The sequence below is a fragment of the Eurypyga helias genome, unplaced genomic scaffold (assembly GCF_000690775.1).
Source record: "Eurypyga helias isolate BGI_N326 unplaced genomic scaffold, ASM69077v1 scaffold414, whole genome shotgun sequence".
In the NCBI taxonomy this organism is placed as follows: Eukaryota; Metazoa; Chordata; class Aves; order Eurypygiformes; family Eurypygidae; genus Eurypyga; species Eurypyga helias.
The window spans coordinates 330737-357592 of NW_010248021.1; the positions used below are offsets into that span (position 1 = coordinate 330737).

At 47.3% G+C, this 26856-nt stretch overlaps 1 protein-coding gene across 1 annotated transcript in view; it reads right to left on the reverse strand.

The window, feature by feature from the left end:
• TMEM132B (transmembrane protein 132B) overlaps positions 1-25024 on the reverse strand; it is a 210470-nt gene extending 185446 nt beyond the window's left edge. The window contains exon 1 of the mRNA XM_010150904.1: positions 24907-25024. Within this exon, the coding sequence (XP_010149206.1) occupies positions 24907-25024 (118 nt within the window). The remainder of the gene's footprint in view (positions 1-24906) is intronic.
• Between the last annotated feature and the right edge of the window lie 1832 nt (positions 25025-26856).

Sequence of the window (26856 nt, forward strand, 5' to 3'; positions counted from 1 at the left end):
ACAGAGAGACTTAATCTGGGAGAAGAAGAAAGAACAGCCATCACAGCAGCTAGGGAAACCCACACCAAGACCCCCATTTCTACAGCCTCACCCTGAGCAGCTCACTGGGACACACGAGCAGCCTCACCACCCACCCCACCGCTCAGGGTAAGGAGTTGAATGACTCCGCTGTCCTGTTAGGGTACGGAAACAAGGCTTACGTACCGAGCCACAGGCATTTCTGCTTCTACACACAAAAGCTGGATACGGAATATCAGCCACGGATACGTCCTGCACTGCATATCCATTTGTTGGAAAAAAAAAACCCCAACCTTATTTTGCCATCTTTACTCACCCAACATCCCATACACACCAAGTACATTTGGATCACCAAGGTGGGATGCTAAATTAATCAACAGGAAGCACTACCTCCCAAAGGCAGCCTATTCTAGAGCTATTCCTGGCTAGCCTTCAAGGAATGCTCTGCCACTCTCACACAGAAAATTGGTAAGAACTGTAAACAGAAGAAAATCCTGCTCTGTGCAGTGGGGTTGAGACCAGCGTCCTTTGTTGCCTGACATGGAAAATTCCATCACCAGACCCCAAAATATGCCAAGAGTCCCTTCTAAGAGCCACTACTTTTAAGAATTCTTTTAAGAATCCTTACAAAAGCCTGTTGCAAGCTTTGAAAAACAGTAAATAAAAGAGTAGGAAAATAAAAGTTACTTAATAAAAAAGCAAAAATCCTAGCCCTTCCCTTTCAAACACACCCTTTGAACCTTGCCATCTCTGCTGAATTTTAGATGAAACTTGAAGCAAAATATTCATAGACACCAGACTATAAGCGAACCTCCCTTTTGATATCACCCTCCCCGCCCTCGGTTCAAGGATGGGTGAGACAGAAACGTGAAGATGGAGGGTGAATTAGCTCAAGAGGGGGAACTTGTCAATCAAAGCTGCTAATGCATGACCGCAGCAGAACTCCGGTTTAACCTCAGCAGTGACCACCCATCACAACGTGGCACTTTGACTGCTCGTCAGCAACCTGCTTTGAAGAACAAGAACGCTGCAGAAGTCTTTCGGAAACTCAGCAAGGAAAAATGCCCCTGTCTGCTAAGCATCCATCAAGGCTTCCACGAGTCTGCAACCAAATGAATTCCCAACAACTCCCAAGCAAGAGGAAAATTCATAGGATAAAGGATTAATACAGACTCCACAGTGCTCCCCCATGTGCCTTGCACATCATTTCTCCAAAACACAGAGCACACTTCTTACATAACCACATCCGACTAGGGCACAAGGTTGCCCAGGGAGAGATCCCGTGTCTTCTCTCACCCCAAGCTCCAAGGACACCAGGCTGTTGAACACAGAGAGGGTCTACAGCACGGAATGGAAAGCATCAGATTTAAACCAACACCCTCCAGGAACAGGAGGTCTTCATGCCAGGGAGCTCCCCGGCACGTGTCCACAGACACCAGAGGTGCCTGCGAGGGACGGATGGCAGCCCATAAGAGGCAACACTCCTCTTGGCTCACATCTAGATTTACTGGGTTTCCCCTCTGCGCACCAGGAGGGATGTAGATGTTTAACTGGAACCCTGACACGGACTGCAAGTAGGCTTTGTCCAACCAACTTATTTACCCCTGAACAGCCACAGAGCTCACCCTGTTTTCCCCATAACACTCATGTCTTAAAGGCTCATTGTCTGAATATCAGTAAGTGCAGGATTCACAAGAGATTATCGTATTGTAAACAGAACATGTTTGCAGTTTTCTTCAGGAGTGTTAGTTTTCAGAAATGCAGTATATTTATTCATGCAGTTAATTGGCTAGATTGTAATAAAAACAAAAATACCCATTCCTTTAAGTGTTGGAGTAAAAAGGAAAAATACAATTTTAACTGACGAGCCACCTTATCTTACTCTTTCCTGATTGTCTAATCACAGTGTTCCCTGCATACAGAACTTGCAACAAAGACCCAAACTAGTTCATTCTCCAAAAGCAAGCAGCATTACAAAACCTGTCGAGTAAATAAGGCAGTCTTGGCTCTCTGAATATAAAGATATTCCACAACAGCACACAGTTAAGTCCCGGGAAGTCTGGGCTCCTGACAGTACTACTGTCGGGGTACTCGGGCAGTCGGAGCAGCCGTGGGGAACAGAGATATAGGAGGTTGAATTTGTGGCCCACTGTAAAGCTACGTAACCCCCAGCTCTGGGACTGTGCCCATGCCGTCTCCAACAGCATAGCCCTCCCCAGGCTTCAAATCTCATCATTTTATCCCCGAGAACCAGGAACGCGTGCGGGCTGGCTTTCACCACGCTTTGTTGCTTTTAGCATAAACTAAAAATCAATTGTGTCTCGTTAATAAAATTCCACCACAACAAACCAATTAGTGAGACTCATTAATTTTTTATGCACGCTACTAATGTGCACGTGGCCAGCTGACCTTCCAGTGACTAGCGCAGCAGACATCACACGCTCCGCGTTTCCCGCCGTCTTTTCTTCGGCATACAGCAGCGGCAACGCGTTTTGCAGAAAGCAAAGCCCGGCTTTGCAGCGAAGCTCAGTACTTCTGCCATGTCATTCCTGATCACACCTGCCTGGTCCAGGGGGGCCAAAGGATCAGGGATGCACAAAGACACCACCAAGCTATTTCTACCTGTAGAACAGATGCCGGTGAAGCCTGGCCACGTGTGAGGGTACAGCGCTCACCGGGAAAGACTCTCCGTGTAGGGTCCGGGTAGGAACCGAGGATGGGCCATCCCTGTCCTGCTCGCCCCCCAAGACAATGACAGCTCCCATCCCACTCAAATGCTGGGGATACTCGCCGGTGGTTTCAGAACAAATGGCCCGAAGGCCAGTCAGTCCAGCCCAAAGCTGGCCGCAGCGTGCCCAAAGCAGAGGATGCAGGGCTCATGGATACGCGTGGTCGTTAAGTCAGTAAAGCAGAAATAAAAGAATTTAGGAATAAAATGAAACTTCTGCTTGAGTAAGGACTTCTAGATCAGGCATTAAATCTGCCTGGTATCTCTCTCCAGTGTCACTGCACACATATTTTCTCCTTGTAAAGCACAGTATTGATTTTTAAATGTTTTCATTCACACTTAGAAGCTTTCCAGGATTGGACTTTATTCTTCAATATTATCTGCTGAACAGTGAAACACTGGAACAGATTGCCTGGGAGCACTACGGGGTCTTCATCACTGCCAGTCCGTAAGGGCAGGCCGCCTGCAAGGAATTTCATAGGAAGAGCTGAGCTTTCCTTGGGACAGAGGCATGGACTAGATGACCCTCTACGTCCCCCCAGCCCTATTTCTCTGTGAGCAGGCTAGCACACGCTGCACCTCAACCACCCAAGAGTTAAGTCAGTCTGCCCTTTGAGGCAGCAACAGCAGCTCAGAGGTGGGGAAGATGACAAGTTATCCTGCCTCATGTCACCCTTTAAAATCCAGTTATCCCAGAGCTTACCTGTTACTCACACTCTGAATTTCTCAGATCTTACCAGTCACCACAGTATGTTGTACAACAAGATCAGCTTTCAGAACTGAACACACCTCTCCAACAGTGTTTCCTGGGTCTAGCAGTCTCACCCTGATAGTGGCCTGTTCATTCAGGACTGGAATACACCTACACTTATTTACCCACACAGAGTTTTGAGACTATTATCACAAAATTCATACCTTCTAGAGCGTTATTAAATGCCACAGCCTAATGGGCAGTTACAGGATGCAACAACACTGCTGATCCCTCACATGAGGGATACGGGACCGTGATGAGTTTTGCACCAAAATTCCTCCCTTGTTATGTATCCAATGCACAATACAGCAAAAATCTGTTCTAGCAGATTGCAGAAACTGCTGAGTTTTAGCCCCGACTCTCCAACTGTAGCTCCCAGGACCTGGTACTAACACAGCTGCAAGTCAGCTTCGGCTCTTGCCACCCCATTTTAAGATGAGGAACAAGCCCGGGAAGGTTTTCAGAATGGGGGCACATACAAGGGCAAAGGGGTCTTGAAAAACAGTCCACAACCACCACAAAGGAGGTGTCTCATTCAACAGATTTTTGCGACCCACAGTGGGTACCAAGCCCTTGAGAAACCCAACCCTTATTCATCATGGGTATCAGTCATGTTTGGAGGGTTAATTTGTTAAAATACAGCACAGTGGCGAGTACTAAGAAGCATTATCCAAGCGACAAGTGCTTATGCATATTTTATGAAGCATCTTCAACCACGGTTCAATGTATCCAAGAATACTTCTGAAAAATGGCAGATTCTGGAGGGGATTTGGACAGGAAATAACATATAGAATAGAAGGACAGATGTTGCTAATTTGTGATGCAAAGGCCGCTACTGAAAAGTGCACATTTTGCTGAAGATTCCCTACAAACGCTATTTTAATGCTGATTTCCTCCTCTTTAGAATTTCACGAACTCTTCTCTGTAAGAACTTCAGCTTGGCTCAGAAGTTTAGCTTGGATCAAAAGCAGCATCTGTAAGCAGCAATTAAACTCAGGCTTCAGTATTGTGTGTGTTTTTAAAGCATATCCCCTTTATAACAATACCACTTGGAAAAAACACAGCTAAGCTGTATGTTGGGAATGTGAGAGTGCGTTTTGCCCTCCTGCCTTAAGCTCCTGCCAAGGTTATGGGGACTTTTTGACTTGGCATTGAAGTCAGAACAGCGACAGAGTGGGAGCCAGGGAGACAGGTGGTTCCTAATACCCAATGAGGTTGGAAAACAGAGTGAGATCTTCTCTTGAAAAGAGAAATTATTTTAAAAAGCAGGTTATATCGGCCCAAGAGCTTCATGGGTCACTGCTGACGCACCATCACACCACCTTGCTTTTCCTATCAAATGTTGAAAAGCATTTTGAACATGAGTCAGTTGGTTCTTATCCCATTCTGCTCCACCCCAAAAGGTTTAGAGTAAAAATGAGGAAGACACCTCATGTCCCACATGCTGGAGCCTACACAGATTTTTTTTTTTCTGCTCACCAGCCCCTCTGCACGGACACTTGGCTTCCCTGCTCCTCTGCAGCTCTCCAAAGGCAGCACACACTATAGAGCAGATTATTTTCTGCAAGGTTGCTACACTGCCGGGGGGAGCTTGTGAAATCTTCCTTGTATGGAAGTATCAGTTAAATAGAAGGAGAACCGTGCACCAACTTCTCCTCTGGCACTCATTTCAGACGCTGCTGGATCATGCCAAAGTGCAATCGAATGGTGGACAGTCGCATGCAGATGCTGCGCTGAAAAACCTGACACCAATCCAGGGCTTTCACTCTATCGCAGGGCAGCTTTTGCTCCTAAATTAAGGCAGCATCATTATTTCACACAAGGTGATATTAAAAAAAGAAAACCAGCAAACATCAGAAAAAAGCCAACCCCACAGTAACATAAGTTGGTAATCAAAGAATTCAAGAATTAGGGTTCCATGTAGAACCACACTGGGTGGGAGCACCAGGGGTTCTCACAGTTCTAGGACTTGGGTGAGGGCCGCACAGCTGCTTGGCTCCACATTATGATACCGTCTACGGACAGATTTTTTTCTGCCAGCCTTGCTCGGGTGAGGCAAATCAGGTGCTTGCTCAGGGAGCTGCAAGCCATCGCTTCTCCCTCACCCTGCCCAGCAGCGCTGTTTTTCCAGCGCATCGCTCGGGCTGCCTCGAGCTCAAGGCAGCTCGTTCCTTCACTGTTCTCCTTCCACCACACTGCAGCCCAGAGCTCAGCTAACCTCACGGGATCTTCCCTACACACTCAAACCCACAGCTGCAACAAGGCAAAAGCCTACAACCTCACCGTCCGTGCCAGGCACGTGATCTGGGGGGCCCTCAAACCCAAAGCTTTATTTCCAATACGCGCTCAAATCGCAGCCATTCTGCACTTCACATCACTTCCAAGGATGCCTCCCAGCTCTCCTGCAAATCAGGAATTCCAGGGTGGGACAGAAAACAAGGAAAAGCGACAGCAGTGTGGGCTGCACCAGTTTCCTTGGCATGGCACCCAAAACCCATGGTGAAGGCAGGGAGAGAAGCTTCATAAATTCAGTGGCAATCTCTCCGCCCATGGATCGTTCCAGCCCAAACGATTAACAACCAGCAGTCATTACTTAAAAACTGCTGAAAGCCACATCCTAAAAGGCGGGTGGGGGCAGCCCTGCTAATTAAGCAGTGCTGATGCCTGGGTTTACCGAAAGGAAAGCGGCCTTCTGCTCCTCCCTTAGGGCTTCCTGGGACCGTGTGCTGCCCGTCACTCCATCACACAGTCCCAGCACAAGCACACACCGTGATGGGGGTCTGCGTACGCCCTACACCTCACCAGCACCCACACGAACCAGTTGCTGCTGGCCTAGTCCCGGTGCTGGGGTGGGGGGATGGCAGACAGCCCTGGGGAGGGTCCCAGCACCCGGCTGGACCCAGCACAGCGCCTCAGCAGCTCGGGGCGGTGAGCTCCGCAATACTTCACGCTCACACCTTCCCATGGCACTTCCAGAGGAGAGCGATTATCCCGCAGAGCACTATCTCACCCATCCCAAGCAGAATTTATTTACTTCTTTTTTGTTTGTTTTCATCTGATAAGTTGAAATTTCAGTGCACTTGTCTACACAAACACTGCATTACAAAGACACAGAACAAATACCAATTGTTTATAGACTAGGTTATTTATTCCCAGTGTATCTTCCCGCCTTTTACTGGCCACGTCTTTTATCAGCAATAACCAAGTACCTTTCAAGTTGACAGCCTGTTTGGTTTACGGCAGGAAAATGCTTCCAAGTGCCTTTCAAGCCTGCTCTTGCTGCACAGAATTCTAATAGCTCAATGAACATCGTTCTTGCAAAGTTTAGTTTTGATATGATTCACATCTTTGTTTTGTTTTCTGTTAATCAGTTTTGTCTTAGGATGAGCTCCTTAAAGCCAAGCAAACTTTTCAAAATCAACGGTGTCAGCACCAGATCCAAGTCTCCCCATCCACATATTGCCCAAAATTATAGTGGCTAGAAAGAAGAATAATCATAATCAAGGTCCAAGTAATTTTGAGATGATAGATCATTCCTAGTTAGCATTAAAAGGAGTTGGGCTTCACGGATATAGGAAGAAAATCAGCTCATGAAGAGTGACAAAAAAAAAAAATAGTTAGAGACTGCCTTGGGGAGCAGCTTGCAGGGACACACGCAATGACGAGATTTCAGGGTGGGAGGAGAAAGCCTGATAAACCAGAGAGCACACGTCTGCGAAGTATGGGAGCAAGAGCCTGAATGCCCAGAGCTGGACCCCAGACCTGCACGTCCGCTGAACCACAGAGAACGGGGTTTCACGTACACGTATGGAGGAACTGTAGGAGTGGGGGTGTGCAGCCACGTCCCACCCCACTCCCCTCCCACACCCAGATACCACCAGGCAGGATTGTGCCCCCCTCCTCCCTCCATCTCCTCACTACCCGCTTGCTCCCCATGGCTCTTCCAATCATTGATTTCCTTTTGAAAGGCTGATTCGCACGCAATAATCAAGCTTTTGTGTTTTAACGTTTTGATGGTACTCAGATCCCCGCTCTCCCCCAAGCCCCCTCCAGGTTCACGGCAGTGACACCTTCCCTTCACATTCCCTCTCCAAGAGCCTTCATTTCTCTCCCTAATTGAATTGTTGTCATGGAAATCATTCCTCCTCTCCATCTTACTGAAAGGCTTTTAAAAAAAAAAGCCGCAGCCCCCTGCTCGACCACTTTTCCAGCAATCAGCCACGTCTCCTCCAGAGCACACCACAGCCCCGGCAGCTCCTGCCGGGACGTGAAAGCCCGCACATGCCCCCCGTGGGGCACCGCCACAATATACCATTTTCATACATCATTAGGGTGAGCATGGGATTTGCTACACCGCTTTCCTTCTTGGACGTGCAAGACCCTCGCAGCTGAGGAGCCATCAGTTAGCGACTGCAGAGCTGCTCTTCTCTGCCTGCTCATACGGATGTAAATGTGAAGGGTTTGGGTGCTTTTCATTAAAAAAGTGTCTGCTTACATAACAGGCAGTAATTTTGCAGTCAAGAAATTCTGTTTGTGTTTTTTCCAGGCTGGAAAGTTAATTATTGAAAATCACCCTTGATGAACTTCCAAGGCGCAGGCTGCTGGCTCCAGAAGCGGAGGAGGGCTGATCTGGCTCCAAAGACATTGGAAGAAGTAACGGTGCTCAAAATAATAACCCCATGAAATGCTGGGCAGGGACACCCAGCACAGGGCTGGCAGTGCAGGCTGCAGGGACCCTGGAAAGGGCATGGGGCTGCCCCACACCAGGCATGGCCGACCCCCTCAGCCAGGCCGGTGACACCCCTGGGGACCACCACCCCCTTCCCCTACACTGGTCAGTGGATGGAGGAGGTAGAGGAGTGGGGAACGAAGGAGTGAGGTGCAGGGAACAAGAAGTGAGTGTTATCCTCACAGGCAGCATTCGGAGCAAAGCCTGTGCCCAGATTTGGGGCAGAACCATCCACAGCGACCCTGTGCAGACAACAGCTCTACTCAACAACCACGAGATCAGTCAAGCAGACTGAAAACCTGGACCAAGGCTAGACAGAGGATGTTGGTGCATCATCCATATGTTATACTGGAGTATCCATAGAAAAGCTGCTTTACTGGCATCAGGAGTCCCACTGGCAGCCCTACCTGCCCATGGGGAGCAATCCCCAGGCAGCCTAGCTCACCCCAGCCCCGCATCCTGCCGAAACACATCCACTGCACGTGCAAATTCGGTGCTTTCCCCTGTTCACCCACACCTCCACCCAAAGCCGCCGGGAGGAGATTCCAGTTGCCCCAGCAAACCCCTCTGACTGGCGATAGCACCAAACCCAGGCCACCTTCTTCCAGTTTACCTGACAGATACAGAGGCAAACCCGGAGGTCAGTGGGAAGCCAAGGTCAGCCCTCAATGCTTCATAACAGACATGGCCTCCACAGAGACCCAGGGTTGAAATATCCTAAATCCCAGACTGGAAGACACAAACAGGCATTCAGCTATGACTAATACTCCAAATATTCTCAAGACGGAAAACAAGAAATCTGCTCCATGATCATTCACTGACAGAGTCCCATAAAGCTACTAATTAGAATGGTGTTTACAGTCTATATTTCATGTCATTTGATGTTTTTACTCTGATTAGTTATTCTATCACCTGCAGAGAGCTAGTTAGCTGAATGCAAAGATGTCATCGGACTTAATCAAGTAAAGTAGCATTGCATAGGGGGAATTCAGCTAGCTCTGTCCTGTTACCCCGTTAATAACTTTCTTAAAAATTGAAGCTGAAAGCTAAGAAGAGTCAAGCAAGTGCTCATCAGAGAAACACCTGCAAGAAAATGGGTGAGCTGCAGAAAAACCATTAGTGCTGATCCCTTCTTCCGCATAAACACCCCAGCCAGACACCATGGCTTCTAGGGGAGATACAAAGCAAGGATCAGTGCTCCTGCAGTCCTACATTATACAGTGCCTCTAGGAGCAACACTCCTCACAGCATCTTCTTGCACCCAGCCATCCACCCTACCCGAATTGCCTTGAGATTTCAGACAGGACCCGAAGCCCCCTCCCAGCCAGGTGGGCAGCGGTCACAGCCCCTCACACTGTGCCCTGCATCCCGCCCCAGCACCCTTCCACGTCTTCCCTAGACACAGCCCCGCAGAGTGCCTTTTCATCATTACATGGCATGCTGACAGCCTATTGTAACCCCAGATCCTCCTCCCAAAGTGTTGCCTAGCCTGCTATTTGCCATCTGCAGCCATTCTTGCCCCAAGCTATCGCTTGGCCCTTTTACCCTGTTTTTCCAGATCAGCATCTCAACCTGTCCAGATTATTTTATGAAAACGCTCTGTAACTTTTTCCCCCAAGAATCTGCAGTGCCTCCCGACTTTATATCACCTGTCAGTTTAACAAACGTATGCTCCATTCCATTACCCAGATTGATAATGAAAATATCGAATAGGGATGGACAGGAGCCAGCCCTGCAGAGCCTCACAGATTTTCTGGGAAGCCAAGATAAATGGGCTGGTCCATAAAGCCTTGACTCCTCTTTCCCCTCGGCTTTAAACACCGGTACCACCGATACCTTTCTCTTTCTTCCAGGCAACTTCCACAGCGCGCGCACAGCCCAACGCACCCTCCCGCAGCACGGCGATGCTGCAGCCAGGTCCCTGGGGCGTCTGAAGCTCCCCAGACCCCGGTGAAAATTCCCAAAACTGCAGTCAATGAGGGGGTTAGAGGCAAACGTGGGGCCTCACGCTCGCTATGCCCTTGCTGCAGAAGCCTCCACACCAGCACCTCTGGCTTCCTCCCACTCAGCGCTCACTACCAGCACCCCGGTTGGTGATAAATGCAAATATGCTTTTGCTTTAGAACAAAAATTGTTGCTTTTTTCCCCCCATTTAGTTTCCTAATCACAGCTAGCCAAGCTTGAAAATGCTATCCTGCATTATGCAATAATCCACTGAGCACAGGGGGACTTTGCATAAACAGTGTGCTGTGATGGAAAGCATTGCCCCCCGCTGCTAGGGGGCAAAAAACCCCACCCACACAGAACCAACAAAACCTCTGTCCTCGAGACGTTCACTTCTACCAGCTATTTGATCCATTTTAGTCATTCATCCACTGACAGTATTTCTGACAAAAGCAGAGCAGAACCAGCTTGATTTGCAAAGAGCTGGGCTGTGTTCACCTCTACAAAAGCCACAGATAGTTTTGCCCCAAATTCCACTAAAAAACCCTCATAAAGGCTGCTTCTCCAGCTGAGGGGCTGGGCTTTCTTTTTTTGAAGGGAAAAAGCCATTATTTAGTTATTAGAGTGGAGAAATATCACTCTCTACAAGACACAGCACTGAAACGTTCTAAAATTAATAAACTGGTCTACTTGGTGCATTTTAAAATTAGAATGCATTTTTCAGAGAACTTGTACGCAAACTTGCAGCCTGGTGCAAATTAAAACAGTAATAAACACTTCAAAACCACGTTTATAATAGAAATGCTAACAAATCCTTAACTGTAATGATAATGGCTTGCTAGGCAGCTCTATAATGTAAAATTAATCCTTAACATGTCTTAATTTTTTTTCCACTGGGTCATTTAATAATGTGATAACTCATTTCTTTCCTCTGCCTTCATCTCTCACATTGCCATGGAGACAATTGTGAATCAGATATAAATACAAATACTCTAACACTGTGGCACCACATGTTCTTTTGATCCGTTGCCAACACGATTTTAAAAATTACAGGAATTCACAGGAGCTCAATAATTAACAATTCATTTGCTAAGAAATCACTTCTTTTTAGCCAGTTTCCTGGTGATTTGCTAACTCAGGACTGCTCACAAACATGAGCAAAAAAATTGAAAGTTCTGTGTTTCCTTGCAAATACCTGCCTTGCACTCCAGTCGGCAACTCGGAGGCAAACAGTCATTGCAGGCCAGAGCCCCACAGCCAGCACTGCATCCGCGTTTGCAGCCTCCTCAGCATCATTTCCAATGGGAAATAAATTTTAAGGTAATTTTGAATTGTTGGAGCTCAGACCTTAGTCAGAAGGAAAAGCAGAAGGATGCAGCAAGCAAGTTCATCGCTGGCTTCTATTATCAGACGGGTCCAAACGCGCGCACGGATCCCTGCTTCTCTATTGGTTTAAGTACATACAGAAGGAGAAAGATTAAGATTAATTATGCATTCATGATCTTGACACCCTGTAATTGCTACCCACTGATAGAGGCCATAATCCCTGATATTATCCATGTTCCCAGAAATCCTGACTCAAAGCTCTGCTCCGCGACAACGCCACCGTGAATTTGGTCTGGGTCAGCGGCTCCCTAGATCTGACGGTGCTGGGTCAACCCTCGCCGAGGGGCACGTGGTCTCCACAACCACGCTCGTGACACCTCGTCAGTGCCATCGCACACAACCTGTACCAACTCACAGCTCTGCACTCCCAGCACGAGGACACTCCTAGAGCTTCACAATTAAGGACTCTAGCTCATTAAAGAACTCCACTGTGTGCTTAAACCTTTGAAGTCAAGGAAGACCTCACAGTCTCAGGTTTTACAAAGGCTCTTATGCAACTCCAAAATTTTCATTTGCAGTTACATAAATCCCTTCGTTAAGCAGCATTATTATACCATTTACGCAGCATCCCGTTCAGCCTCGCCAGGCGTTTCCAGCCCAGCATCCCAAGAGGAGATGTGTTTCTCTGCACAGCATTTCCCATCTTCTGCTGCCTTAGAAGTGGAAGGGCCAGCGTGGGCTGACCAAGTTATTAATCACTGCCACATCTCTTCCATTAAAACATACAGGCTACGACTCTACAGATACCTCTGTGCGTGACAGGGACATCTCACGCATACGAGGCCTTGTAAAAAAGCCCCCAGCTCTAACAACTCCTTTCTCCAGAAGGACGCAATGCGATTTAATCTCAACTCTGACTCTCAAGAGCAACATAAGCACCAAAGGAGTTTAAATAATAGCAAGGACTCAATGGCTCAGAGCTTACCTTCCCAATATAATTCCTGCTTTAATAGCTGATTATAATTATGAATACAGCAGGTACAGCTTGACACCAGCCCCATCCTTTTGGTGACTTACCACGATCTGCTTCTAGAGCAGACTAGAGGATGGGGGGAAAAAAAAAAAGGAAAAAAGGCAAAAATATCACTCCTTCCCACACAAGGGCTGCTTAAGGGTGGTCCATAGGGAAATCACCCATGTCGAGCACCCCCAGCAGCTCTCTGCAGACAGAGAGCTTCAGCACCAGCAGCTCCAGCTCTGCCCTCTCCTCTGCAGCAACTCACAGGCAGACAAATCCACTGGCCAGGGCTTTCAGAAATGGGGCATCAGTGCACTCAGGGCATCTGCCATTTCTCTGTCAGAACGTAGAGGGCAACAGCATTTAAAACCTGCTAAGAATCCAAACACTAAATAAATACAATAGATACTAATTGGATAAAACCTAATAGGGAACCTCTGACTGGCAACCAGCATGGAAAGACAATCACAGAGCACTAGCCTTGTGTAAGGTGAGTCCTTTTGTGCCTCCCTGACACTAGGCCTTGAATTTTGTCAAGCAAAGCAAGCTGCTATATTAGCAACAGTCACAAATAACCCAAAAATGCAGGAAAGCTGTGCGGTGTTCAGCAACATGCAGTGTGTACCACCAGCCCCAATTCCATGGGCAGGTGAGCAGGGATGAACGGGCCTGGTGCACATGGACACACCTTCAGCTTCCCAGGGAACGTCCAATAGCTATAGGAGATGCAGGAGGATGAAACTCAGCTGAGAAGGAAAAATGCACGGACAGAAGGGGCTCTTCCTCACTCTTTGCTTAATCTGACCTAAATTACATGCTCACACTAAGCAGCCAGGAGTGGATTTGGGGAAAATAAGTTACTACAGGGGCTTTAGTCTCCTGCATAGCTGCACCATAGGGAAGGTGCACAAGTTCCATCCCTTAAAGGGCAGCCTTTTGCCTACTGCCTATGTCAAATTTCTCCCCTTTGATTTGGCTCAGTAGTCTAAAAATAAAGTTAAAATACAAACATCGACATCCGTATCACAAAGATACGGCAGGAGGGTATCTTTAGTTGAGAGAGAGAACTTAATCCACAAAATAACTTTGACATTTTGTCATACTCCCTGAAACACTCTTCAACGCCTACAGCCTAAGACATTTAAAAATACAGATGAGCTTCTAATCGATACACAGCCTATCCAAGGGAGGAAAGCAAGGTGTAACGGTGCCATGTTATATATCCACCATCCCAGTCAGGCAAATCGATGATTCTTGATTTTTCTGAAGGCCAGGATGTACCACAACCTTCTTCCCCCTCACTGGAGCACAGGGCTCTCAATCAGCCTCAAAATATTTCCATACTAGAACTAACCAGTGACCTGACTTCACTGTGGTGTTTGCTAAAAAATTTCACAGTTAACCCCAGATTTAATAGCAGGACCCCGGAAAAAACACACCACCCTCCGAGGAAGATGCCAGTGATAGGCAAGGCCAGCATCGCTTCTCCTGAAATCCCATCTCTGGTCCCACCAGCTCCAACTGCTGAGCATAACCAGCTCGAAGAGGAGGAAGCTTAATGCAGAAACACCCTGAGAGCTTTGGGGAGACCTGAGAAGGAAGAAACCTCAGTCCTTGCAGATGGGATTGCTGGAGTAAAATCTAAGTCAACAGGTAAGACAGATGTGCACAGAAGTTGTCCACCACCCAAACCCCCTCTTCTCTTGTTCCTGCAGTCTGCTTTGAAAATGGCTGCACAGCATCAACTGCCACCTGGGGAGCCACCAGGCATGGATGCAGCTACAGAAAAGGAATGGAGGATATAGGATATTTCCCCCCAGAGCCATCGTCCCACCACAGGTAAACCCATGGGACACCAGGGACAACTGCGGAACAGAACTACCTGGGCAGGAAAGTTCCAACAGTCAAGCTGGCTTACCCCAGCAACTTGATCGCAGTCTAATATCTTAAAACACAGGAATACCTCCCGCTGTCCTCCATCCAAATACCTCAGTAATTATTAGAGATTCAAGAGGGAGCAGGAAAGCCTGCACACCAATTAAATCATGTTTCAGTAAAGCATCCTTTTTAGGACAGATGTGATATCCTGTGCACTCCTTCTGCATGGTCCTGCCCTTCATCAACTGCTGTAGCATGGAGTTAATGACACGAGTTCCCACCCTCGTTAGGACTTTGCAGCCTGCGTTGGTTCACAACGGCTCCCTGTATTTATTAGCAGTTTGGTAACAAAGCCAAGCACTTGTGAAACTGGCCCCAAGCTCCGCTCAGTGAACTGTGAATTAACTGTAAATATAATTAGAGCCGTACCTCACACTCGGGACTGGGAGGAACAGGAGGTCTGCCCCAGAGCTGTTACTACAGCAGCACACAAGTCGAGGGCTGATAAAAATAGCAGCCCCAGCTAAAAGGGCAGAATTAATTACATCAGCTGTTAAAACAAGCTACACAGAGTGGTTGTTCCTCTACTTCAAAACCAAAGGGACACTCCTCAGCCCTTCCTGCGCTGTTTGAGGAATGAGGGATGGCTTGAGCAGCCACAGTCGCCTCCCGACATATCACTGATTTCCAAGCAGTCTGACTCCATGAAGCACCACTCAGTCACAGAGAAAAATTAAGCCAGCATTTTCCAAGGCTGATACCCAAGCTGATTTTCAAAAGTTCCCATCTGCACCCTGCTAGAAAAATCCAAGCCTTCTGGGAAGATGAACACAACCATCGTGAGCACGCACAGCCAGCTCCCCATCCCCGGTGAGGGGACCAGTGCCCTCATAAGGCAAGCAATAAAAGATGAGCAGGGCCTCAAGGAAGGGCAAAAAAAAAAAAGGTGTGAGCCATGACAGCTGAAAAGCTATATTCAGGGAATGATGAAAACGATGGGGGCCTCGGCAGGCAGGAGGGAAGGTGATAACAGGTCAGCACGGGCTGGAGGGGAGCAGAAGCAGAATGAACTGAGTAGAAGGTGTCCCTGTCCATGGCAGGGGGGGGAACTAGATGATCTTTAAGGTCCCTTCCAACCCAAACCATTCTATGGGTACAGGAGTACAGGAAAGATCAGATGGAGTGATCCCAGAAGATGATCCCTCAGGAAAACAGGGGCAATAGCCACAAGTCACAGTTTGTAAGATGTAGTCTGGGGGTCAGGAAGGTCTTCCTTCAAAGGGAGCACACGATCATGTAACATGGAAGGGAAGAATCCCCATCTGAGGGGTTTGGGGCTCAGCTCGGCTAAAGCACTGCTGTCCTGACCTCAGGTGGGCAACTGTCCTGCTCCAAGCAGGAGGCTGGGCTGGAAACCTCCAGAAGGTCCTTCCAACCAGTGTTTCTACAGTGCCATGAGATACCACCTTCTGTGAGGTTGCATGAGATGTGTTTTGTAGGGGAGGATGCAGGAAAGTACCGGCCGTGGAGAAGAGGAAAAGCAGGAGGCTGAAGCCCTGTGGATGACATGCGCCCTTCTGCAAAAACAGCTTTTCCATGATAACAATCACGTCTTGCAGGGCAACATGCTGAGACCTGTAGCCAAGGGAAGTGCTCAGCCAGCACGTGCTCCCACCCCTTCCCACTCAAGCTGAGGATGGAGGCTCAAGACCCTCCACCATGGGGAAGACCAGCATCCTCCAGCCTCCCACCCCAGGGCTGCAGCGACAGCAGGGCATAGCTCTGGCTAATGCAAGCAAAGACAGGGCACTGCACCCATCCACACATTTCAGACCTACACCCGTGAGCATCGAGGCAGGCACAAAAAGCCTCATAACTATGTCTCCTTGTGTTGCCTTCTCCCATAAACAAGCAAGATTTATGCATTCCTGGGGCTATTAACAAGAGCCATTTGTCTTTATTTCTGCATGTAACTAATGGAGACACCAGCAACATTGATGAGCCTTGTGGGATTAATTACTAAAGCCGTTTTCAAGGGGGTATCTATGGACTTGGTTTCCCTCACACTAAAGGAAACATCAAGCATTTTTCAAAGCATGGGATGAAATTTCATTTAAGAGACCAATGGCGCATGTGAGTGCAATCATTACCAGGCTCAGATGCGGCCTAGCGAAAAATTACAAGTGTCCAAAAGGTTGACAACTTTCTCAAGTTTTCTTTAATTACTTCATTCTACACCTATTAAAGCAGCACAGCAAATCAAACCCAACAAAGCCAAAAAAAAAAGGGAAAGGGAAAGCCTGCAGGTGCATATGGGTGCACATGGGTGCACTCTGACTCGCTGATGGGCTGAGCCAAGGTGGTTCTTTTAGACACCCATTTCCAACCAGCCTGGAGGGACCTGGAATTCAGGACCTTCCCCTTTCCAGGGAGGATCACACAAATCAGAACAAAACACAGCAAAAAGCTAATCTAAAAACCACCATGGTCCCAAAAATGAATCAGTGGGTCAACAGGGCTTAGGGCCCTCTAGTCTTGTGTTTTCTAGAGGTTTGTTTTCTTCCTGAGTGCCCACGCTGTGGCACAGAAAAACCAAATGAGGGTTGGAAGGCCAAGGACAGACCAGAAATAGTGGAGACAGTTTAAACTTTGTAAGTATGAGCTTTCACCAAGCCAACACAAACAGAAGTGAGTCATTAACTTAATTCATTTTATGAAAAAGTTGAATAAAGGTTAATAGAAAATTAGTCATCTTTCCTTAGTTTTTTTTCCTACCCATCCTACATAATTTAATTAAAACAGTGCTATGGAGTTCCAGAGGATGATTAAAAATAACCTCTCATTTTCTATTAAACTCCTTAGGTTTCTACATGAATTCCTATAGAACCTTATTAAATTTCTGTTTACCTGTTACATTTCATTTCTATTCTATACATCTTTTCCTTAAATCCAAAGGGATTTCATGATGGAGGTGGCTTATTAAAGAAATATTCTTTCCCATGGCTGGCAGTCCAAACTTTAGATTAACGTTAGATCAGTGCAGGAAAACAGCCACAGTGGAAAAACTCTTTAAAAAGCAACATTATTAGCTTTGCTTTTCTAAATGAGACAGAAAGGCAGTCAAAAAGACCTCCTCTAGTTGTCCCTGCCATAGCTTAGCTGAAGACGACAGGAACAGGAAGGTTGGTATGGCTGGATTCCCCCCTGCAAGTCTTCTTGGTATTTTAATTTCACAGTGGCACACTCATACAAACAACCCATAGCAACTCAGTCGCTCCACAGGCGTGCCGAAAGCCAAGAATGTTTTTTCCACAATTTTCTTATGTTGCTGTGGAGCTACAGTGCAACATATTCTTTTATTAAAAGAAAGAAGGCTAGGTTGCTTTACAACAGGTAAGATGCAATAAACAAAACAAAAAAACCCCCAGATCCAAAGCTTGCAGGCATATGAAACCTATTTGAAATGGTAGAGAACAGCTCTTAATATCCTTACTCAAGCAGGTATCTCTTGCTGTCACCCTCCTTGAAAATGTGATCCAGCTAAATTCATCCAGCAGCTTCCGTGTCAGGTCCATCCACATTGAATTTCTGACTAAATCTAGACACATCAGAGCCCAGAAAGGCTTGTGTAATGTATCTGGGTTTGCTCATTGACATGAAGCAATTGCACAGCCCTGTTTCCTCTGTGAAGAAGCAAGGGACCAGCACTCCTCGCACCCAGCACCCACCCTGCCACGCTTCCACCATGCAAGTAGCAGGGACCGTATTTTGAATTTTGCACAAAAGAGACACAAGGGCACACAGAGGCTCAAAACCACTCACAGAACAACTTGCCAGCACGTCTGCGAGCACAGGAATCTGTGTTAACAGCACAGGCCACAGAGAGAGCGGAGGATGCTCCTCCTCCAGCAGCTCAATCACCCGCTGCCACCAAAGGACAAGCACGCAACAGCAAGGAACCGGCTTTGGGGCTGGAAAATCCCAGTTTGATAACAACTGCCTCCTGTGCAACTTTGGTCAAATATTGTAAGCTTGGCTTCATTAAACCAGGCTTGCTGAAGCCATGTAGGCCTCAATCATAAACTGTTTGAGTTGGAAGGGACCTTAAAGCCCATGCAGTCCCACCTTCTGCCACAGGCAGGGACACCTCCCACTAGACCAGGTTGCTCCAAGCCTCATCCAGCCTGGTCTTGGACACTCCCAGGGATGGGGCATCCACAGCTTCTCTGGGCAGCCTGTCCCAGTGCTCCCCACCCTCTCCAGGAAGAATTCCTTCCCGATGTCCCATCTCAATCTACACGCTTTCAGTTTAAAACCATGGGCATTTTAATGGGAGTTGGGTGCTTGAATACCTTACTGGGCCTTAGTTTTTTTCATGTTGCTGCTTTCATCCCATGGGAATGCACTTCCAAGGGCATATGGGAGATGAAGAGTCACCTGTAAAGACCCAAGTACATCGGCTCACGTGGGATGGGAAGCAGACCTGGCACATGGCACATGTCCTCGGCATCAAGGCTTAATAAAACCCAAGCCTACAAGGGCAACAAAAGCCCCCTGGGAGCAGTGCCAAGGCCTTCCCTGACCCGTGGCCGCTGGCCCTCGCAGAACAAGATCGATGCACCAGCAGAACGTACCATTTTGAAACTAATTGCACAATAGGAAAAGGTTCTTTAATATCATGCAGCCGATCCTAGGGGGAACAATTACTAGGAGATAAAAAGAAGTGGCGGGGGGGGAAGGAAACACCTTCAGTGTGCAGAAGATAGATTTACACAGTTTCTACATTTCATTAGGAAAGCTTTCCGCGGGTTTGACGGTCACCTTGAGGCGCATTAAGGAGGGAAGGGAGGAGTCGGTAAACATCCAGGAGTCGTACGCTACAGTTCTGCCCTCAGGTATCTGTGCTGCCATTAAAGGCCACATCTAACAACTCCTCCTGGCTCGCAAGCCAGAAAAGCCTTCAGTAATCAACTGAACTCTGAGATAAGACTGCAGCTGCTTCCATGTACAAGGACCACTCCAGCCTGGTTCCCTCATCCATTTTCTGAGACCAGTAAGCACCAAGGCATTGTTGTCAGCCACACAGCATCACCCCTAAGGGCTGCGATCCAACACCGGCGCCCTGAGCACCCAACAGCAACCACCCCAGTTTCCTCTGCAAAGCTGGGACAAGGTTTGGCTAAACCAGTTTGTTCCTTGAGAACGGAGCACCGGCACTGAAGAGAAACTTCTTTACTTAGAAGGAACGCCAAACAACGAGGAAGAGGCTTGTATTCCTTAAGTCCCAGACTGAAAATCGCTCGCTCTTATCTGTATGCAAAGGACCTTACAGCAGGCGTCTAACTGCCATGGACTCAGTGCTCCCACAATTTTATTGCCACTGAGCCTCGCCTATCCTTCCATCCTAACATAAGATTTTTCTTTTCTGAATGGAACAGAATAATTCCTAATTTGAATTCCACTGCACAACAGAAACAGCCTGTAAAATCTTTAAAAGCAGCCAGTTCCCTCTAGCAGAATAGAAGATATATTAGGCTTCAGGACTGTATAGAGCAGAACATAAAATTAAAATAACAGACATCATAGAGTTTGATAGCATCTCCCAATCTCAAAGATCTCAAAATACATTACTAACTGCAACAGCCATTGCTCTGTCAGACAACTGCACATCTCTAAAGTGAATCGTATATTCAAGAGAGGAGTTTAAAAGTCTTTATGCAAATGGGAAGTACTTTGTTGATCCACGAAACGCTACCAGCTCTGGGAGGGAGCACAGCAGCACTACACAAAGGTCATAACGTTCACCATAGGTGTGCCTGTTACTCCAGCTCAGTTTAGACGGTAAGAACAAATTAGCATTTACTCTCTCACCAGCAGAGAAAGATCATCCCATAAATGTCTTTTCATCAGCTTTAAGTAATTCAGGATCTTCATTTTCTTTGCTCTCCCCAGTAGTTAAAGCCTAAAGAACATATTCTGTGGTTAAAAATTGGTATTGCTATAAAGCAATGTAATAATAATATCCTTTTTCAAGCCAACTCCCACAGGCTCCTCACTAGATGGTTTAATCGAAAATGATAGTTAATAGTTGCCTCAGTGTTTTCATTAGTGGCTACTTTTTTTAAAAAAAAGTTTTAGTTTTTATGGAGATAAAAAGAGAGCAAGCACAATCTGTTCTAAAAAGTTTCTGAAGTTCCCGGTTCGGTGTTGCTGATTCAAAGTAGTGCAATCGGCTCTTTTTTTAAACTCTCATTTCTTTTTTTATTATGTGCCTTTTAAGAATAAGCTTGGTTTATCCTTTATCCTCTTTCTGCAGACACAGGAGAGTCAGATCTATACCCAGTATCCAACTTCCACAAAGAAAAACTCATTCTAACAGAATATTTTCTTTAATGCAAAACCTAGAATTCAATTTTTAGGTCTCTCAAATACCTCCTGATGCTGATAAACAGGAACATAATCCAAGCAAAATAAGTGTCTTGAATCCTCACAGCTAAATTCCAATTTCTGTGCAAATTTCAAATGTTGCCCTCCAGTCCCCAGAGTCACACGTTGCACAAGCAGACAGTAGAGGCAGTGACCCGATTTGTTCTGCCAAGTATATAACACGTCATAAAATATTGCAGAGGAAAGCGCAAAATCAGCCATTCCAGCACCTTCATAATCAATGGCAAAAAAGCCACAGGAGTCTCCCTGGCCGCCAAGCAGGTCCCTAAACTCCAACATTTTCTTTATGAGAGCTTATTTTCCAAGTCGTTAATTTGTCGGCTTTTGTACAGTGTTTTATAGCTCCAGAAGACCCGCAAACTAAAGCATCTTGAAATCAAAAGCCCAAAGACTTCCCATCCATTGCAACCTGCAGAAAAGAGCTGGCTTGTTCCTAAATATCCATCACATCCCGGCAGTGCCAAGACTGTGCGTCAACTCGCACAATGCAAAGCCAGATGAGGGGTACACCTTACTCTCACCGCTCCACGACATGCACCCTTCTGTTCTTCCCACGTGGGGAGCAGCTTCAACAGGAGCCTGAGCATATCTGGTTGATGTTGCTGAGCACTCGGACATCCATGAAGTCACTGCAAGGATCCCCGGCAGGAAAAAAAAGGAAATCAGCATCCTGCAGGACTGAGATTGACTCCCAAAGAGTTAGACAAACTTTTGAAGATCCAGTCCTTATGCAGCCATCCTGAGATAGCAGCAGCTAAACTTTGCCATGTTTGACTGCAGGGAAAGAAGACTTCCCTGAGCAAAGCCTGTCAGATATACTGTTTTCTCTGCTCTCCATAAAACTTTGCACCACTAAAACAAAAAACAGTATTTTTATCCAATTTTTTTTAAAGGAAAGCTAACCCTAAAAGTTGCTGAAATAGCCACTCATCCCTAACCTCCCTGACAGCAATCTAGCCAATGCCTGTTTGCAGCAGATACCTGGCTCTGCGTTTTTGACTTGTGCTCACTGTCATGGCAGTAAGTTGGGCAACACAACGACCAGAGACACATGTGACCAGAGAAATCCAAGCCAGGCTGGATGCACAGTGTGGAAAGCCCTTCCTGCAGGAGAAGCACCAGCTTCAATAGGTAACAATGTCCTTGCAAGCGGCATCACCAAATAGCCCAGATATATTAAGCAACCAACCCCTGCCAGGAGAGGACGGTTCATGGTAGGTAAGCGGGACCTGGGGGGGCATGTTGTCACCCCTGCGATGGCATTTCCTACCCGAGCACAAATAAATACTGGAATTCCATACCTACTTGAAATGGATTTTGTTATGCCCTTTGGCATTCACGTGCTGCAACTACTTTATGTTCCATTTGGTACGGCACTATAAATAACAACTGGAACCTTCAACACCATCATTGTGATGCCCAACCGGCCCTGCATGGAGCGGGCCTGACACCACTGCCTAAGATAGCACTAAATTGCCTGGCTGAAAGGATAATTCCCTCTGCTAGGAGAGGGGCACTATCTCATTGGAAAGAAAAATTGATTTGGGTGAGGATTTGAAACGCTTCAGCTTCATTTAGACTAATCCCCCCTAACCACCAAGATAAATCCAGTTGAGCAAACCCCCACCCCATCCCTCTGGACGGGGCTTTGCATCGCACGTTGATCCAAGGAGGAAACACTTGTTAACTTTTTGCTGAAATCCAGTATTAAAAACATCTGAGCTGTCAACTAAGAATATCTTTCAAAAGCTTGACCAAAAGCACAACAAAACTTGAGACTTCTGAGCCATCCATTGCTTACACATCCTGCACGCCAAACATCCGTGCACAGACCTTCTCAGAGCTGGGTTTTTTCTTTAGGCAGAGGATATTCTTATAATTTAGACAGGAAATAAAATCCAACCAATGCCACAAACAGCCACTAATTGTCAGCTGAAATAAAAGGGAAAATGAACTTTCTGCTCCTACAGCCGGGTCCGCGGCTGTTGCCACCCCAAGGCAGGATGAGGATGAAGTAGCCCCTGGGAATGGTGCAGAAACACCCCCCTCATGCCAACAGGATACAGAAATTCAGCAAGTTATTTCTAAGGACCTGAAGGCCTCAGGAATACTGAAAGGAAAAAGAAAAGGAAAAAGAAAACACACCTCCTTTCACCTGCGTGTAGCATGTGTGTTCCTACATACCACACATGCTTCATATTACTGTGTGCATGTTATTATCCAGGGACACATCGGAAACTGCTACCAAGGTAACATGGATAGTAATAAACAGCAACCAGGGGAAAAACACCACCAGGAAGACAATGCATTTCCTCAGGTTGTGTTTTCATTCCCCTCTTATAACCTATTTGGTTATTAGCATATCAAATATTGGGTTTGTATAATCAACACCTATTGCATTTTTTGGAGAATTAAGATCACAGTTTTTAATAGCTCTGCTAAAAGAAAAGAATTCTCATTAATGACTGAAGATGAAGTGCTCAGAGACTTCTTACACGAGGGACTCTCCAGAGGTGACATATTTGTGTGAGTCAACAGCATATGTCACTCTCGGAAAATAGCACATTTCAAAGAGGTTTTTTTTCTCTGCTACTTCTATTTAATGAACAAACAGAACAAATCCTCAGCACACCTTTTCAAGAGGATGCCTGGCCAGACACGGGTTAAGTTGGGTGTTTTCAAACTCCACCATGACAGGCAGAGAATTTTCCAATACTTGTATAGATCTGGGAAGAATGGCTGCACAGGGCAAACAAAAGGATTTATTTCCCTTTTTATGATAAGATGACAATTCGGGAGCCTAGCAAATCCTTAAAAAGAAGTCTCCTGTGGATGGATGCAAACAGAAATGAGCCTGGGCACCTCTGCTGCTGTTTTGTCGATCACATTTATATACCTAGCCCAGATCAGCAAAGGGAAAATTGAGCTCTCTGAGGTCCAGATAGACTCTCTGTCTCAGGTGTTGACAGTTTTCATTTCTTAACTGTTTTACAAATGAATGTGGATGCTTAGGGATGAATTTCCATTTTCACACAGCATATGAGAATGGCTTTCTGGGTATACCTGTCTTGCAAGAAAAGCCGCTGCTTGATCATGGCCCCAGCTCATCCGAAAAAAGGGCTGAGGACAGTAGATTTGCCAGGGGAGCAGTCAGGAAGAACCGTCGCTCCCCCAGCCTCTCTTACCTGTCTGCATTGGGTCAGGTTCCCTCCACGGGGGCCGCTGCATTGCTGCTGTTATCGTTACAATGATTATTGCCCAGACAGCCCCAAAAGGTGAGACAACAGGAGAGAGGCGAGGTGGGCTCTGCTCTGCCTTGCTCAGCACTAACATGATCACCCCTCTCCCGACCGCGCCACCATGCCTTTGTTACTGGAAGTGATTCACAAGCCCAAAGAAGCTCAGCTGGAATTTCAATTCCCAGGGGAGGTGGTTGGGATGACAGAAAGGGGGGGGGGAATAAGTCTCTAAACGGTACATTTGATTGGAACATCTCAGAAAGACAGATACTGAACTCCACAGCACTATATTTAGACTCACTTTCAAAGGATAAATGCACTTCAAACTCTCTTCATTACGCCTCATTCCTCAGTAGTGGTTTAGTCTGGTAAAAGCAGAGCTGCCATACCTCAGAAAGGAGCATGGGGGTCCCTCCTCCCACAGTGGCACAGGGAGTTTGACAGCCCCTTCCCCACCTGAGAAACATTCCCATGAAGACATGATAGGGGGAGAGGACACTTTTCAGCTCTCACGTGTTGACGCATGTGGGGTGGAAAACCCCATCCAGTCTAAGAACCAACCCCAAGGCTGTGCCCACACCTGCCCCTCACCACCCGGCAAGACCTGGGAGCTCGTTCCCAGTGCACAAACACATGGGTCAAAACAGGACAAGCTACCTCCAAAGCAGCCGACTCCGCTGCAGTGATTAAACAGCGAACCCAAAGGCCCTTCTTAGATGAGTAACTGTTAGACAAGACACATCCCACGTGTGCACACTCCTCCTCAGCATCACCAGCCCTGATTCGACAGGCTGCGGGGAGCGGGAGGCATCGCTCTCTTTTGGCTACCTGCGAAAAGCCAGGCGGCAGCAATCTCGGGATGGGTCTTGGCTCCAGAACTGAGCCAAGCAGCCTCTCGAGTCCTGTCCCCACAGCAGAAAGGCTCGGGGTCCACCCGGAGCCCCATGCCCCCAGGACATGGCACACTGGGTCACTGCTGATGCAGCAGCTCAAGCCTTTCTCCCAATGCAGGTCTGAGCAAGACCCGCTGCTTGCAAAACACAGATGGGCTGCGTCTGGCCCAGGAAGAGCCCTGAGGGGTCACGATGAGCCCCCCATGCTGCCACAGCTCACAACACCCCCAAGGCTGCGTGGAGCAACTGCCTCCCACCACAGCAAGGTGCTCCTGAGAGCCTCATCCCACGGCTCGTACCAAACCGCCGCTCGGAAAGTCAGACGGCTCTGAGGAGCTCATCCAGGTTGACCAGGCCAGGCATGACCAGAGAGACAAACCCTGTCCATGGAGGACTCCTCCCCCAAACGCTGCAATAATGCATTTTACAGAGAGCGATCCCAAGCTCTAAGTCAGCCCAGATTTAAGGAGCCACGTACTTCAAATGTCTCTGAAGAATACTAAAATGAGAACGCGGTCACACTGCACTGTGACTGCTGTGAAGCGCTATTAAAGACAAGCTAACATTTGTTTTCAACTACCCAGTGTATATTTGAAAGACTTAAAATTGTCCCCAAAGTATTAAATGAATGTTGTGTGTTTACTACGCGCTTGTGCATGGCAAATGAAAGTTGTGACAACCATCTCCAAATGCCAGTATTTTACCAATATGGTAGCAATGTCATTATATCCTCAAGTAACGAGGCTCCCTGGGCTTCAAACCATGTTTAAAAAGGAAAATTAGAAAGCAGAGGTACGGCTACACGCTGCTCCTGGAGATGCAAATGATAAAGCTAGCATTCCATTCCCTCATCTCCATTTTGTTCATTGCAGACCACGTTGCCATTTTAGTCAAACCCTCCACACAGAATGACACAGAAAGCAGGAAAGTTTGTGCCAAATGCAGAATGACATCCATAAATTTATGAACTAACCAGACTGACATTCGATGCAATGCAAAGTGTTTGCCAATCAATAGCCATGAGCATCAATCCCCCGTGAACAGCATTCCTGTGCCGTCAGCCTCCCGCCAGCACAGGCAATGCCGTTTTCCGCTTAACTTCACGATCACTGGAATCTCCCCTAATCAATGGTATCGACGGGTCTGTGAGACCGAAGCGCAGCAAGCACAGCACCGCGGCAGCGGACGATGCGGAATGGATGCGCAGCAACGACAGCGCCCAGGGTTCGCAGCGCTCTCGCAGCGTTGCTTAGCAATATGGCCCATGCGTGCCCACCCTTACGCTGCTGCCTACGCCCAGGGAGGAGAGGGATTTCAACAGCAATCAAAATACTGACGAGGAGAAGCCAGAGGAATAACTGCATGCAAAATAAATGTGTTCTGCTTTTTCTATGTGATTTACCAAAATTTAACTCCCAATTCTCCATAGCATCACAGGAAGCAGGCAGGCAGCAGGTGGTACTGGTTGATCAAGGTGAGGTCTTGCTTTCCACGCTGGCATCCCAGTGACTCCACTGCAAAGCTGACTGTCCCCAGAAAGAGACCCAAAAAGCAGCCTGCACTGGGAACCGGAGAGCTCGGGCACATCCAGTCCCAGTAAACTTCCCAGCACTGCCAGAAGGCTCTGCTGGGAGCTCCACCCAGCACGGGTTAACAGCACCAAAGCTGGATTCAAGTCACTGACAGCTGTGACAAATCAAACCCACCATATTTAAGGACTGGAATGCCATATGCGGAACAGGACAGTCACGGGTTCAGAGCAGTGCTCTGGAGAAGTGACCCATGCTGCACCCCAAACAAGGCAGAAGGACCTGCGCTGCCTGACCCTTTACTCATAGACTCACAGAATTGTTTGTGTTAGAAGCAACCTTAAAGATCATCCAGT